The sequence below is a fragment of the Varanus komodoensis genome, unplaced genomic scaffold, assembly GCF_004798865.1.
Source record: "Varanus komodoensis strain SLA01 unplaced genomic scaffold, ASM479886v1 scaffold1, whole genome shotgun sequence".
NCBI lineage: Eukaryota > Metazoa > Chordata > Lepidosauria > Squamata > Varanidae > Varanus > Varanus komodoensis.
This window is the reverse complement of record NW_025335268.1, coordinates 114,004,562-114,022,051: the sequence shown is the minus strand read 5'-3', so window position 1 is coordinate 114,022,051 and position 17,490 is coordinate 114,004,562. Positions and strand designations below refer to the sequence as shown.

At 41.4% G+C, this 17,490-nt stretch overlaps 1 protein-coding gene across 2 annotated transcripts in view; it reads right to left on the bottom strand.

Annotated features, from left to right (window-relative positions):
• ST6GALNAC3 (ST6 N-acetylgalactosaminide alpha-2,6-sialyltransferase 3) overlaps positions 1 to 14,508 on the bottom strand; it is a 36,396-nt gene extending 21,888 nt beyond the window's left edge. For both annotated transcript variants that reach the window (XM_044441136.1, XM_044441145.1), the window contains exon 1: positions 14,081 to 14,508. In XM_044441136.1, the coding sequence (XP_044297071.1) occupies positions 14,081 to 14,439 (359 nt within the window). In that variant the 5' untranslated portion in view covers positions 14,440 to 14,508. The remainder of the gene's footprint in view (positions 1 to 14,080) is intronic.
• Positions 14,509 to 17,490: the final 2,982 nt, after the last annotated feature.

The following is a 17,490-nucleotide window of genomic DNA, read 5'->3' as shown; positions in this document are numbered from 1 at the left end:
GAGCTCATGGGACCTGAAGTCCAAAAGATCTGGAGGACACCAGGTTGGAGAAATATAGACTGTACATTACCCCGAAATGGCTTTTAGATGGTAGCTTCTCCCAGTTGCTGTATTCTTGTATGATAAGATACACATCACACAGATCATATCCATTCTAGTAGTGTATAATATGACATTTTCCTGGACTAGTTTTAAAGAAATGTCATAAGCACCCCAGGAAAGTCTGAAGCCACTGAAGAAAGGAAACCATGTTGCATCCAGGGATTTAGGTGGCAAATCCTTGTCTGTTTCTTTGTTTATTTATCTAATTTGTATACAATCTGCACAATTAGCATTATGCTCTCTGGATAGCCATTACAATAAAAATAAACAATAACATTAATAATATAATTAAAAACTATAATAAACACAATAAGACACAATATATAAAATTAACAAAATGTAAATTAATAAAATTAATAAATAAAATTAAAATTAAAACCAGTGCCATAAATAAATAGTTTAAATAGTGCCATAGTTGCATTGAAAGAGAAAGGTTTACACCAGGTGCCTAAAACTCAATACAGTAGGTGTCTAATGAATCTCTGAAGGCAAGGAATTCCTTAATTGGGGTGCCATCTTGCAACCTTCCCCTTATCCTCCCTAGGGTGAGGAATCTGTAGGAGGGCCTCCATTGATGATCTTAAACAAGCTAGTGTGGTCCCAACCTGTTTAGGGCTTTATATGTCAAAGTCAAAACCTTGAATTCAGCCCAGAATGGAACAGGCAGCCAGTTCAATTGACAGAGGACTGGTGTAATGTGTTCATAAGAACTTGTCCTCATCAGCAACTGTGCTGCTTTGGATTATCTAAAGAATCCAAAGAGTCTTCAAAGGAAGCCCTGTGTAAGTGCATTACAGTAGTCCAGTCTGGAGGTTACTAGTGCATAAATGTCCATGGCAAGACTACCCTCATTCAGGTAGGAGTGTAGTTGGTAAATCAGCTGAAACTGATAAAAGGTGCTCCTGGCAACCAAGTCCACTTGGACACTTGGGCTTGGTTGTCTAGGAGCACCCTCAGTCCATGAACCTTGTCCTTTTAGAGGAGTGCAACTCCATTCGGGACAGATTTACAGTCTCCCAGTTGGAACAGAGATTTACTCACAAACAGCACTTCTGTTTTATCGGGATTGAGCTTCAGTATGTTGGTCCTGTTGTTGGTCCTTCAGCTTATTGGTCTGTTGTACAGTTGACATCTGTATAAGGTGTACAGAAGCATCTGAGCAATGCCAGAAACCCTCAAGGATGGTCTAAGGCCCATCTCTTTGCTTCTGCTATGCTAAAGCTGGATTCAGTTAGCAAATTCCATTGGAGGGAAACATGTTTCAAATACTTCCAGTCTGGTTTAGGTTGGCTTGGCTCATGCTATTACTAAGATCTAATTGTCTTAGCTGGCAGTAAGATGAACTCATTATCTCCTGTCATAGGAGGTCCATAAACCAAGCATGAGATTAAGCAAGACAAATAAAATTACTAGACTAATGTGATTTACCCTCAGCCCATGGCCTTGTTTTGTCTCCTATTACTTTGGCTAGTTGTGTTTCACCCCTGAGCTCCACCATTTAAAACACTTGGAGGAAAGTGCAATAAATAACTAAATACATATTTTAGCACCAAGATAAACTGAACAGGTAAGTGGTGTGATTTGATATTGGAAATATTTGAGCATGTTTTCCTGTCCATTTGGAGCCAGTGCTTTCCCCAATTTTACAAGCCTTCTGCATCAGCTCATGTGTCCTGTTCAGATTACAAGTCAAGCATCTGGTATTCTCCTAAGGCTAAATGTTTTTCTCACTTCTGTCAAGTGAGAAACAATGCCTTGTGCACTGCTTAATTGCTGCTTCAGGGCAGATAGACTCTCTCTATGAAGTGACAGGAAACCTTCAAAGTTTCAGCAGCAATGCAGAAACATCTGGAATGACATAAATGAAGTTAGGACTAAGAGAGGTTTGGTTGGGCAGCGCTCAAAACCCTGGGTTGTCTAAACAGGCTATGTTGTCCTATGCACAACTGTGGTTGGTTAATCTGTGTTCTCTACATATGGTGGAAACTGGAATGCATCATTCATGACTAGTTTGTAATGGTATAAAGCAGGACTGGGAATTTATCCCTCAAGCAATCTGCAGGGATTACTCTGTCTGGCTATAATGCAGCACAGTTTGGGCTATACTGCAATCGGAAAAGTAACCAGAGTCATAAAGCTTTTTCATATCTTTGCTGTTCCAAGCTGCTGAAAATATGGTGCATTTCAGAATCTTAGCAACACAGTGTGAATAATATTCCTTCTTTTGCTAAGTTTCTCATCAGTGCTGGTATTAGTAGAGTGACACTATGCAACAAACATATGGAAGTGTTATTTGTTTCCCATTTAGCAAACAGATAAGAATATGGAAATAGTTTCAGTCCATTTGTTTGATGAGCTTCCTAAGCCAGTGATAAACAAATCAATACAATTAGTTTGGCTCATTATCATTTAGAAACCGTCACTACTGGGACACAATTTAATTATACCTCTTGCACTACAGCTGCAGAAAACCATTGCAAACTGGCTACTTTACCATTTATTGAACCAAAGAAGAGGAGTGGAGGGATGCAAAAGAGGCACATTTACAGTGGTACCTTGGCTCACAAACTCAATCTGTTCCAGGACTCTGGTCATGACCCAAGTTAAATTTCCCCATAAGCTTCAATATAAATAAGATTAACCCGTTCTGTAAAGTTTTTTTTAATCACAGTGAAGACGGGCACAATCACAGGCACATTGGGGGCGGGGGGACAGGTGCGATCACGGAGCATTTGGGGGGAGATGGGCATGATTGCAGGCATGCTCATGCCAGGAAGACAGGCACGAACGCTGCCATCTCCCCCACCCCATGAGCACGATTGTGGCTATCTCCCCTCGCCAGCATGATCGCAGCCATCTCCCCCGCCCCCCAGCATGACTGTGATTGCACCATGCAAGGAAGACGGGCACAATCACGATCATCACCCGATGCGGAATTCGCGACCTGAGGAATTTTTTGTTTTAATTTCTGTTTGCGACCCGATTTGGTCGTGAACAGAGGTGTTCATGAGCCAAGGTACTGCTAATTAGGGTGTGCAAATTAGGAAGCATATTGTGTAGAACCATTTTCCTGACAGAAATGGTAACATATTCCTACTATTAAGAGCTTCTGGACAAGTCACTGTAAACCCAGCTATAGAGGGGGAAGCCAGTGCCATGTGACATGCTCCATGTGAATGGTACAATTAATTCAGGATACATCAATCTCACTTGGAATTGATTGCAAAGTACGCTGATTTTAATTGATTAATTAAACTTCAAAATGACATCTCAGAGAAAAATGCCATGTTTGCGTTCTGCTGGCAAGATGAATGTTGTAGCTCAATGGAACATCTCTCAGCTAATATGTGGGGTTGCCCAGATGGAATCTCCAGTTTCATAAGACACAGATTGAAGCTGATTTCCACAAAGGCTTTTCCTCAACCGCTTTTAATGTATTGGGAGGAAAGGGAAGGATAGTGATTTGAATCTGGATTTTTGCACTCACACCAGTCCTACCCTTGAAGTTATATTATATAACAGGATGCATATTAAACAATTCAGGCAAAGCTCATGAATTTTATATTGCAATATATCCACCAGCCTTAAAAGCAGTGATGGCATCATTATCATTATCATTTTGCAAGTATCCTACAAGTCCTAAGAATAAAACAGTACCAATCTACTTTGTCTACAGCTTATGTACATCCATTTCCCATGATTGCTTTGATGTTTAGTCTACCAGGAAACAGGTAGTAGTATAACATAGGAGATGAAAACAGCTGTGCAAGTATGATTCTGTTTGCTAGCAAAGGCCTGCAAGCCTGACTGCTCTTGTCAGACATGCTGAAATCCATGTGTCACAAATGCACAGATGTGCAACCCTTTTCTGGTCTGAAAGCCAAATTGGTTCTGGTCCAGTATGTTGGGGACTGCATGCCAACAGTGGGGGGGGGGGGGGCACAGTCCAAAGTGTATGAAACCATCCCACTGCCAGTGGTGGATTATGGGGAAAAGAAAGGGGGTGTTCAGTGTTGCGAAGCAGCAGCATCAGGAGGAGTGAATGAGTTGAGGGGAGGGCTCAAAGCCTTTTACATTACCTATGGCATGTGAGGAAACTTGTGTCATTTTGCACAACTCTGACAGCAGCAGAATGGGATCCAGAGGAGGACTCACAATGTAATGGTCAGGCGGGATATCACCCCCACAACCACGCTGTCAAGAGTTCTCCCCTCCTAGCAGCTTCTGGGGCTCTAATAGCCTAGGTTTGCTGCCTAAGGAGCCAAACCGCACTGGATTCAACACATGTGACCCAAGACTTGGGGGGGGGGGGGAAGGGAGAGTTTTTATTAGACTACAATAAATTCACATAAAAGGAAACTATAGATACTTCAGCTACTCAAGAGTAGGGTAAGGGGAAAAGGGATGAGGTACACAACAATGCAGTTTCAAGAGGCTTCTCCCCTGTTAAGGGTCTTTTGACCATCAGACACTAAAACAACAAATACTGACAAAGCTAAATCTTAACACACTGCTCCGCTACACCAACTGGTCTTCTCAGAGGTACCGTCAGGTTGTCTTCTCAGCAACTTGCAGGCAGGCCACCTCTGGGTCTCTTCTCCTGATGAGGCGATGTGTGCTTAACTGTCCTTCAGTGGGACTTTTTATCCTCTCCCAGGACTGTAGAAAAAATCCTTTGATCGTGGAAAATTTCCCACCTTTGCCTCTTCCCGATGCCAGGTCTGCAAAGGCATTAATTTTTATGGCTCTTTAACTCCCTTCCTTCTTCCTGACTCCCCTCCCAGGGAGAGTATCTGATTCTATAAATTTTCAAGGCTTTGAATCTTTCCCTCCCTGCACCTAGCACAGGCTTATCTTCATGGATGACTGCTTGGGATCTGCTATTGTTCTCATGCTGACAGCCACTTCCAACCTTTAACCCAGGGATCCTCAAACTTTTTCAAGAGAGGGCCAGTTGAAATGTGCCAGTGGTGGGCATGGGCTGGTGAGGGGGGTGGGGTGGGGGTGAGGGTGCGCACTGAGGTGGCAGCTTGCTTGCGTGGAGATCATTTTCTCTGAGCAGGTCCAAAATTATCTCCATGCAAGCAAGCCGCTGCCCCGTGTGTGCGCACGCAGCGATGCCAAAACCTCTGAGGCAGGCCAGATAAATGGGCATAGTGGACCAGATCCAGCCCATGGGCCGTAATTTGTGGATCCATGCTTTAACCCCTGCCATTCCTTCAGCCTCAAAAGACCATTTCCATTACACACAGCTTGGAAGGGCCTTGTAAAATGCAAACCAGTCACAGGATCTAGGCTGTCATGGAGATTGTGTTGCTTACTGCTGTCTTAAAAACTGGACTATGCCATGGCACCCATTTGTGCCCACCTATCCTTTTGCCCATCAACAGTGCTGTGTGCTGCATGTTTGGCAGGCAGGAATTTATCAAAAGACTTACACACCATGTCTCACAGTTGTGGTACCTTAATTTTTTTCTTGCTCTTCCAGTCAAGATACCAATTAAAATATGGATGAGTAGCAGGGAGGTGTCTGCTTATTTGGTTCCCCTTCCCAAAACTGTTTCTCCTCTTTTTTTTCTCTCCAACAACACATGGCCTTTCTTACAAATGTTTACTCCAGAGAGAGTTCTGCTGATTTTAAAGAGATTTATTCCCAAGTATGTGTGCACAGCGCTTCAGCTAACATCCTCCATGGGCAGGAATGCTTTGCATCAAATGTTAGCAAATAGGTGAACATCTTCTGCCTCCTCCTCCTCCTGTTTGTTTAATATGCACATTGCTGTATCAGTTGGTCCCTTCAAACCAGGAATACAGAACCTCTTCCAGCCTAAGGGGTGAATTCCATGTTGAAAAGGTTTGCAGGGGTCACATATTAATGGTGGGCAGGGCTAAAGACAAAAGGCATGGCTCAAAAATACCAGCAAACTCTTACTGCCAGTAAGTGAGCCTTAGGCAATACATTTCAAATCTTCAGAGTGGGGAAAACACCTGCATTTGGATTTGGCCCCAAACCCGTGGTTCTGCACTCCAGTCCAAAGCAGAACTAGGTGAACCAGAAAGCTACCCTGAATCACTTCCTGGACACCTCCCCATAGTGTCAGGTTGTCATAATTTCTCATTCAACACTCTACAAAAATACTGCATTTTGCCCTCACAATGTAGTAGGTAAAGTTAGATATTTTAAAGAACTGAAACCTGATTTTGCTTTTACTGAGTTTCTGCTAAGGAGGTTTTCCGTACTCGATTGCCAAGGAGTTTCAGTGATGGACAACCTAATTTTATATCTATTCATTTAAGGTGTCCAATTTCCTGTTTATCTGAAAAACAAGTATTTTATTGCTGCAATAGCATTGAGTTGAGGTTAGACTGTACAGCCAGCCAGTGAAAATACTAATTGGCTACCATGCTCTGGCACAATTTGTTAGTCCCCAGATGATATATTCACTATGCACACACAGAGGCTGTCTCCCAACCACAGTGTAATGTTGTAGACCTGAGAAAGGTGAGTGTGTAGGTAATTTTTGCACCCATTCTTTAAAGCATGGCCATACATTTGACTTGAGAGATGTGTGGCGTTTCATGCCATGCCTGCAACAAGCACTGCAAAGGATTAGATCAGGAGCAGCAATTCCCTGGTACCATCCCCCTGTCTTGGGTTGTACATTGAAATAGCATTCCACGAGAGTTTAGGAAATCTTGGAATCTTGCCCCATCACTGCTATCCATTCTAATATTTTACCATTGCTATCTCATTACGTGGAGAAATTTAACATCACAGGTAGGTTGACAAGGATGGTTTTGGATTGCATACCTTGCAGAAAATATGTGCCATTTGTTTCCTCTAAGGTTTCTGCTTTGAAAGCAAAGAGGAGTGGAAATAGGTTTATGATTACACATAAGTGTTACTACAAAGGGTTTTAAAATACTGGTTCATATTGCATTAAGAGAGGAAGAGTTGCCCTAAGCCACTTCAGCAGTGCCTGTGACATTACCAGCAAGACAAAACCAGAAAAATATCTGACAATTTTCCTACAACTTTATTGAAAAACCTGTAACAATATCCCTTTACATTTTATGTAGCACAGTCTACTACATAAGCCTAATTCATGTCTGTCCATGGTTACACTTTAATTGATGGGATGTCATGGCAATTTTATCATGCTTAAAAATGAAAAAGCACTTTGTATAGCAGAAATGTGACAAACTAAGTTTCCTGTGCTCTGGGAAACACTCACAAATGTGAGAGAGCCTGATGCTGGGGACTGGGAGATACAAAAAGGAACAAGCCAACCTGGTGGAAGATACAGCCCTCTACAGGTTAACAGCACAACTACAGGTTAACTTGATGGTATTCTGTCTGCATCATACAGGCAACATCTTAGCCATCAAACATTCTTAGCCCAAAGGCAATGAGATTATAGGAAAAGTAATTTGGGATGAGACCAAAGGCCTATGTAATCCAGAATTCTGTTCACACAGTGGAGTGAACAACAAGCTGCTTGTGGGAAGCCCACTTGTCTTTCTCAGCTGCTGGGATTCAAGGGTCTCTTGTACTGCCTTTCATACTTCTCCATTGACTAGTAGCTATTGATAGGCTTACCCTCCATAAGTGTTAGTTAGCTAGAGCAAGGATGCAGGAACTGTATTTTTATTTCATTTTCACTCTGTGTGTGTGTGTGTGTTACAAGGGACAAGTGGCTGAAGAGCAGCACTTGTGAAAGGAATTTTGGGGTACTGGTTGATTGCAGGCTAAACATGAGTTGGCAATGTGATGTGGTGGTCAAGAGGACGAACACTAAAGTGGATTTTTGTCCATGCTGCTTGAGGAAACTTACATCAGTCCAGTTTATATCAGCACCGGAGACACTCTCATGCAAACAGTTTTACATTTTAAAATTTGGTTTCTCTTTAGCACTGGCAGCAAATACTGAAATGGTGAGGAAGTAGAAGCTCCTTTTACCCCTCCTTCCCCCTCCACTTGCTTGAGTGAAAGAAATGTAATACTGAGGAGGAAAATATAACAAACTTGTAGAAGCTTACCAGATCTGGGTCTGGCTAGGACCTGGCTGAAACTCCAGCAAGTTCTGTCATGGAAGAAAGGCAGGTTGTAAGGGTAAAAAAGGGAAAATGGAATGAAGGTAACATATCCACGCTAGCTTCAGGTTCACAAACTGCTAGTGACCAAGAGCCTTACAGGGGACGGAATCTCAGCAAGGTTAGGTTAGAATGTAATGCTGAACAAATTGGTCAGCTTCATTTTCTCTCACATTTTCTTTTTTTTAATATCAAGGTTCTTTTGCACCCTATTTGTAAGTTCTTATTGAAGAAAAAAAATGAAATTCTCATCTAGGCACGTCAATCAAAATCAACAGCTAGTTCTAGCATGAAGGTGGCGATGTTATAGATACTTGCCATGTAGCTGTTAAAGATGAGGCACTGACAGAAAATAAAAAGGACTGGCAACACTGATTGAACATGCAGGGAATCAAAACCCATGTGGTGTAGTGGTTAAGAGCATGGCACTGGGACAGAGACAACTAGGTGACTTTGGGACATTCACAAACTCTCAGGGTTGTTGTTGTGGGGATAAGACAGACAGCAACAGCAACAGAATGATGTAAGCCACCTTGAGTCCATTGGAAAAAAGTGGGATATAATGCAAATAAATAACCAGACTTCTAAGAGCTAAGTACTCAAAGCCTTCTGGATGAATGGATGGGTCAAAGTTTTGCATTCTCTTACATTCAGTGTTTTTCCTTAAAATCTTAAGTTCTTTCCAGGCCATTTATGAAGAAAGCTGTGAATTTTGTAGCATTCTTATAAAAAAAAAGGGGGGGGGAAGGAGAGGAGAGGAGAGGAGAGTCTCATCCATCCCTTCTTTGGGATAAGCAGTTTAATGACCTGAATTACTTTGTTCAATGATCATACATGTATTGTCATGGTAACACATAAATTACACAAATATAGTTGACTAAAATATCAGGTTCAGCAAGCCAGATCCTTGTAACTTGGAAGTCATGAACAGCATGATATAGCTATCCAGATGACTTGGAAGTCATGAACAGCATGATATAGCTATCTGCCTCACATGATGAAACATCTTTTTCAAGCTAAATATGCTGTACCATCTGGTACATATACCAAGCAGAGTAAGAACTCTGTTATGTGAAGCTCAAAAGAATTTGTTGTCTTAGGAGCTATCTAAAGTACAAAAAACCTTTCAAATTACTTGTTCTGTCATCTGCTGGTTTCATTTTTGCCATTCTTCAGTTGCAGAGGTGGACTAAAATATTTTATACAAAATACTATAATTTTTATGCAGATGTTGCACTTCTTGGATTAAGCTGGACTCTGCTGCAAGAAAGATTACTCATATCCAGAGGAAACAGACAACATACCATAAACTGAAAACAACAGACGTATATGCATGAGAAGGACAATGTGGAAGTCAAGTTGATAAACCTGTTTTCTACTATGAAGGTCATGATGATGAGGGTAATCATAGTTAAAATAGAATATACAAAAAAGATCTAAGGAACTTCTACCATGAGACTCAGACACTGACCAAGAAATAATGTTATAAAGGTAACTAACATGTTCTATATGAAACACTGGCCCTTTCTAAGAAAGTGTAGATCATGAACACTCTTATACAAGATGCATGGTTAAGCCCGAACCTGAAATGAGTAGCTCAGTGCAACTTGAACCTTACTGAATCCACCAATGTAGAAGGGTTTGGTTGACTCTGAAACTTATCAGAGTAACATGCTTGCTGCCATGGAGCTGTCTACAGTCTGGTGGAACTCTCCATAGCTTACATTTAAGCTATGGAAAAGAGAGTAGGATCATGCCAGTAGCAATGCATGCCCCACTGAACTTGCTCCCCGTCATTTATTTTCTAGCACATCTGTAAAGGAGGGAACTGGAATCCTACCTGACTGAGGTTCTGGATTGCGTGTTGATACAACTATACATCTGTAGATTCCCTCTATAGACAAATACATAGATATTGGAGATGGCAGCAAAATGAATGATGGGACTACTGGCACACTGCTGCTTTCTCTCCTCATATAAATATGAAGATGAAGGTGTGAGTAGGCTTTCTGTCATAGGCCCTTGCTATTAACTAAGTGGATGATTTCCATTTTTTTTTATCCCTCCATTGGTCCCAGCTGTTAACTGTCCATGTGCTTCAAATGAGTTCTTAGGACCCAAGGTAGTCACAAGAGGACTCCAACTATTCATTTCACATGTAACTGATAAAACTTGATACAAGTAACATTCAATTAGTAATGTGCTAAACTGGTGATGAAAATGCCAACTGTGAGGTATACTGACAGGTACTTTCTATAATACACTGCTTTTGTAAGAGGTTTAGAAGACCAGTGTAGCTTTTTTGCTTTATATAGTGGGCTTTTCAGCAATCACATTTATCAAGCATTAACAGAAACATCTGACCAAACAGTATGTTTGCATAATACAAATTTCTGAGCAGAGTATTAGCAACTAGAATCACATGTGTTCATCACTTCCTGGGAAACAATTTGGCACTACAGACCTACAGCTGCTGTAATAATGAACAGGGACACACGAGTCAAGGCACTGGCTCAGAGAATAGATTAACAAACAGCAATTGCTCAAGGCAGTACAAAATGGGTACCCCTATGAGCTGTATTGTGCAGGATAAACAGTGCAAGCTGGCTCAGATTGGACAAGCCAAGCAGAGAGCAGCACTGCTTGATGCTGATTTTTTAGCTTTACTTCTATGAAAGTGATTTCTTTATAAAGGGGGAAATGGTTTTCAAACAAAGCCTTGCAACAAAATCACTCCTTTCTTTACATCCACTTCTCATAAGGCTGTGGTGTATGGTCTCTTTCCTCCTAAACTTCATTAATTTTACACATCCCTGAGGGTGGAGCAGCTTTGTTGCCAGCTAATTAAATGCTATTTAGAGTTGTTCTCAATGCATTTTATTAGGCTAGAATAGACTCTTGTTTTAATGGATTCTACAAAGATTTTCTCCCCACAGCTATTACTAATTAAATGATGCCATAAGATTTTTCTTGCATTTTTAAACTTCAAGGTAATTCTATGGCACAGATGAACTCAGGTAAACACTTAAGGAGTGAAAGCATGCTTTTTCACATTTGGTTGCTTTGGCATCCATTCAAGTATAATTTAAATCTATTTTTTATCTGGCTTGGTGTATGTAATACACTCTAAAAAGTGCTAATGAAGTATCAGAAGAGGCTGTCAGCTTTAGAGTAACTCCAAGAGCATACAGACTAGAAGGCGTTAGCATGAAAGTATGTCTGCCAATGTATATTATTTATGCAGAGCAGTTATTCAGAAAGAGTTCATACCACCTTAAACATATAAATACTTTGTTAATGAAGATCTCAAGAAAGAACAAACCTGCCTTCATATTCACACTGTTATGGCATCCTTAGCTTTTGGCAACCTACTTTGGAAGGTATTTTCTGCCCTGGATAAGGTAAATGTGGAATCTGTTTTGGAATCTGACACATGATTGGGCATTAGCTTCATGATTACCTGGGTGTGACATTTCCAAGACTTAATAATAATAATTGGATTTTAAATAGTGGGGTAAATTTGCATGAATAGAGAGATGCAAAATGCACTAAAACACACATTTATTAACTATTCATCACCATCAGGCAGGGCAAAGTATAGACACATGTATATAGACACAAAATGGGAATATTTTGTCTCAAGATCATTCATTTCACATTGCGGTGTCATAAAAAATCTGATAAAGGTTTGATAGAAGTCTCTTACAATATCACTATGCATAGCATATGCACATATTAATATTTCAGGAATAAACACCCAAAATATTGTTGTGCCTTTTATGCTGATGTATGGTTCTGTGGAGTTTTATAATGGCGTGCTTTTACTTGTTAGATTGATAGATTTTATTCTATTTTTACATTTGCATTTTATTGTATATTGTTATTTTACTGTATACTTTTAAATTGTAATCCTCTTATGGCTAATGGGGTGGGCTAAAAGTCAAATAAATAAATAATAATAATTTGTACTGTATGAGTGGCATTTGGTTTCTTGGCTTTATCATTGTTTGCATCAAAACTAGAGCACTGTTTAAATCAACAATGGAATTGAATGATGTTTGCTTGTTCAAGGAACCAGAAGAATATGTGGTTTATGAAATCAAGAAGAGAAACTGAAAGACACAAAATGAAAGAGTGACCAATTGTCTAATGGTTTGGTGATGCGCATGCGGCCATTTTCCTCACATACAAGGCTTCATTGCTCTTCAACAGTTCAAACGATGGCTCAGGTAAAAAACACCCTTCATTGTCACATGCAGACACCTCAGTGGGATGTGGACTGGAAGCATAACATATGGAACCTTGCAAGAGTTATGTTTCAATGGATAACACAGTCTTGGACCTCAGTCTAAACATCAGGTTTGTGTTCATCTGCGATGGACTCACTAGCTGGTCTTTGGCAAATTCCTCTATGTAATCCTCAGCTCTCGCATCTATAAATGGAGACAGTATCTATCTGCATGAGTAATGTTACAAGCAACAACTGTCTGAAGCCTGGTGCTGTGCTGCTTTTGCTCTAAAACCTCAGAGGTTGCTGCATGTGAAGGGAAACCAGACAAACAAGAAGATATACCCTTTCTTGCAATATTCTGCCCCATCCCCTTGATTTTATTAAGGCCTATAACATTCACAGATATTTATGGAGGTCTCAGCTGTATTGTAGCACCAAATGGCAATGAAACATGGAAAAACTCAGCACTAATTTTCTATCCTGAAGAGCCATATCAGGAATGGCAATTTTAATGACAGAAAGTGTTAGCAAGTGTGAGCTTGATCTTATTTTTTCCAGCTGCTTTCCCACTCCTAATCCTTTTTGACCTAAACCTCTACTTCCTTTCCTTTAATTGTTCACCTTTGTTGATCATAAACTTCCTTGGGAGTTCTTAAAGTACCATGAAACTGATGGTGCTGAATCCTTTGTACCAGCTTAAGGGCTTTTGATAGTGATGACGGCAATGCTGGTGAATGTGGAAAACTGAAACAAACAAATAGCTGTCAGGCAAAGTATTCAACAGCTTTCTTTTCCTTCTTCCCTACAATTCACCACTCAAAATTAAGTCATCCCAAAGCTGCACTGGACTTTTGCTTGTTACATGAAGAGTAAGTACTCTTACAAGAATACTACAGATGGGAAAGCTCTATTGGAGTATGCATGATCTAACATGGAGATAAGCAATCTGGTGTTTTCTAGGAGCAATATCCCATCTGACATTGCTCCTAATGTAAAGTACATATTGCTGGTAGGAGAGATATCTAGTGCAATGGCCAACAACTAGCTACTGAAGTCACTGTTCAGAACCTCACAAGGTCTTTGGGCACTGATCTGTGGAACCAAACATAAAAAATAAATATAGTCAGGTCAGCTTGGGTTACTGATCGTTCTGTGCTTACAGAAATACCTGTTTTTGCAGACTTACAAAAACAGCCAAATAAAATGGTGTTGTATGAGCAACAGTTGCAGTACCCTGATATGGTCAATTCCAGCTCAAACACTCCAGCAGTTGCCATGAAGAAATCCCACCCACTTATTTTCAGCTTTCTTTGTGAGTTGACTGTCAATATGCTGTTACTGTTACTCCTCTTTCAGTAAATTCTCATCTTAATGAATATTACATTGAACTGAAGAACAGAACAGTCTGTTGAAAATGCTTCAGTTGTGTTTCTAGTGTTGTTTGAGATCTAAGCCAACAAAAATGGAATGAACAGAGAGCAATGGAGGCCAAGGACAGGGTGCCTGGATGATGCCTCACCAAACATTTACAGCAAAGAGTCTATAATAATCCAGTTAAGATTCTGGTCTGGGGGATTCTCTTAATAGCTGGCAACAAGACTGTTTCTCCTGTACACTTTGATATATGTATTCAATCAGCAAGGCAGGACTTACCTGTCTTTCCCTGTTTCCTTTCTAAAGACTTCATCACAGTAGCCCATGCGTTTTTCTGTGGTCACATAGATATTGGCTCCAGGGTAGCTGTCAACAGTCTTCTTCAGCATGTTGTACACAATGCCATTGCCATCTTTCCTCATGTTTCTAAAAGGTCCCCAGATGACATAGACTGTGCTGTTGGTTTCTTTGAAAAAATATTCAGGATTCTTAAGCAGAAGTGGGACACTGGTATGGGAGACAACTCTTACTGTTGTCCTCTTCCCCACGTCATTTTCATAGCCCTTGGTGGGAGCATTGTTCATCCTCCATATACAGGAGGACCGGTCAATTTCAAATCCTACTTTCTGATCTGTCATCTGACCTGAATTTGAGATGATGGCACAGTGGTCACAGTCCAGTTGTAGAGGCTAAGAAAGGAGAATACAATATAATTAAGTTTTTCTTATGACAAGATTAGTCAAGATCAGCACAAGAGATGGAAGCTCAAGCCCGACTAGAGGACAAGACAGTAAAAAAACAAACAAACTGTCTAGTATTAGCTTGTCTTGTCACTGGAAGAATATTAAATGTAAGGGGACCAAGAAGACACAGCCATTTGTGCATGGCCATTCCTGGAAGTTTTGCTGATTGGATGTTCTGTTTCTCTTTGTGGAGCTTACATGTGGATTATTACCACTATAACTATAGGCTGCTAAGAGCAATCAAATGAGAGAGACATCCTGTTAGTATATTCTGGCACTCAGTAATGTATGTAGCACTCTTTTGTAGCCAGAGGTATTTTTATTACAAAGGTTAAAGATTGGCAAAAGGTATGTTTGAGGGCCAAACAGACTTAATGTTTGAGCTCTATCTAGCAACTACCCCTTTTTAAATTTATACTTCAGAATATTTCTTTATACATTTGTAGATCAACTATTGTGCCACAGCACCTCTGGGCAGCTCAAATCATAAGATAAAAACCACAATAAAAAAACTAATTGCAACGATTAAAAATACAATAGTAATAAAATACAGATAAAAATACAAAACAAAGGTTGAGTATTATCAACTACTAAAATATTTTTAAAAGGGAAGGTATTAGCCTGGTGCTGAACAGAGTATAAGGAAAGTGCCAAGTGGATCTCTTTGGGGAGAACATTCCAAATATGGGGAGCAGCTGCAGAAAAGACCCTCTTCCTAGCAGCCACCCTTCTCACTTCTTGAGGGGATGGCTCATACAGGAGGGTCACCTACATAGATCTCAAAGGCCAGGTAGGCATATATGGGTGTAGGTGCTCAAGCTGTTTAGGGCTTTATATGTCAACACAAGCACCTTGAATTGGGCCTGGGACACAACTGGTAAAAAATGTAGTTCTTTCAAGGTAGGAGTTATGTGGGCTGCTCTAGGGGCTCCCATCACTAACCGAGAGGCCCTGTTCTGTACCAATTGTAATTGCCAAAGTGTCTTCAAGGGCAGCTCCATATACAGCATGTTGCAGTAATCTATTTTAGATGTTACCAGTGCATGGGTAATTGCTTTGAGGTTCTGTCTGTCCAGGTAGGGACAAAGCTGGTGTATTCACTGCAGCTGGAGGAAAGCACCCCAGGACACTGAGTTCACCTGATATTCCAGGGACAAATCCAGGTCCAGGAACACTCCCAGACTGTGGATCCTGTCCCTTAGGGGGAGTGCAACCCCATCAAGGACAGAGTGATGCCCCTCCAACCAGTCAGATGACCCCATGAGCCCCTACTAGCAACACCTCTGTGTTGTCAGAATTTAGCCTCAGTTTATTGACTCTCATCCTGTCCATTATCGAGCTCAGACCCTGGTTCAGGATGGCAACAGCCTTACCTGGATGAGAAGTAAAAGCAAGGTAGAGCTGAGTATCGTCAGCATATTGCTGAGTCCTCAGCCCAAATCTCCAGATGACCTCTCCCAGAGGCTTCATATAGATGTTAAAGAGCATGGGGGACAGCACTAAGCTCTGCAGTACCCAATGATGCAACCGCCATGGTGCAGAGCAACTGTCCCCCAGCACTACTTTCTGGACCTGGCCAGCCAGGTAGGAGTGGAACCACTACAAACTGGTGTCCCCAACCCCAACCCTGGCTAACCTGTCCAGAAGGGCACCATGATTGATGGTGTCAAAGGCCACGGTGAGGTCAAGGACAACCAACAGGATCACACTCCCCCTGCCCCTATCCCTGCAAAGGTCAGCATACAGGGTGACCAAGCCTGTCTCCATCCCAAACCCAGGCCTAAAGCCCAATTGAAATGGATCCAGATAATCCAGCACCTGAAGCTGCCCGGGCACCACCTGTTCCAGCACCTTGCCCAAAAAGGGGAGTTTAGCAATGGGACAGTAGTTACTGCAAATTCTCAGGTCCAGGCCTGGCCCTTTTAGGAGTGGTCTCACTTCTGTCTCCTTTAATAGGGTGAGGACCACTCTCTCTCTTAATGAGGGGTTGACAGCCTCCTGGACCCAGGGCTGAATCCCTTCAAATCTCCCAAACAACCAAGATGGGCAAGGGTCAAGAATGCATGTGATGAATTGGACAGAGATAAGCACCTTGTCCACATCCTCAGGTCTCAGTAACTGAAACTCATCCAATAATGGACCATTAGATGGTGCACAGGACACATCTGAAGAATGCACTGCACAAATGGCAAAGTCAAGCTCAAAGCAGATCTGAGTGATTTTTCCCTTAAAGTTCAAAGCAAATTCATCACACAGAGCTGTTGAGGGCTCCTGGGTCTCATCAGGAGAACCAGATTGTAGGAGGCCCCGAACCACTCGAAACAACTCAGCCGGATGGCACTGCAAGGAAGCAATAAGGAAGGCAAAGTATCCACATTTTGCCTGCCTTATTGCCACTGAGTAGGCTCAATAGTGAGCTCTTAAACATGTTTGATTGAACTCATCTTGAGAACTGCTCCAACTGTGCTCCACAGCTGTCTCCCTACTTGCTTCATTGCCCTCAGTTCATCATTATACCAAGGTGCTGAATGGGGAGATGGTACTTTGGCATGATCAAGTCAGTAGCTCAAGCTATTTCGCTATCCATACGGCAACTTGGGTATTAACAGGAGTGCCTACCATATCAAGAGTTGTGGGGACTCTAGTGTCTTTGTGAGTAGGGAAGATAGGCAGATCTGGACTGGCCTTCTTGCAACTATCCAAGAACCAAACAGAAACAGGGACTTAGTTACCTGGTACAGATATAAAGTTATATCAGCTTTAGCTTAACAGTTACTAAAAATGGGACCTGGTGAACTATGCATTCTGTCAAATACTGCTTGCTCCTATGCTCACAAAAACTCCTTATCCCACATAAACACTAGGAATCATTTGCTGCAGAGAATAATTAAAGTACTGCAGTGTACAGGGGTGTTGATTTTGAACACGGAAGGAAGGAAGGAAGGA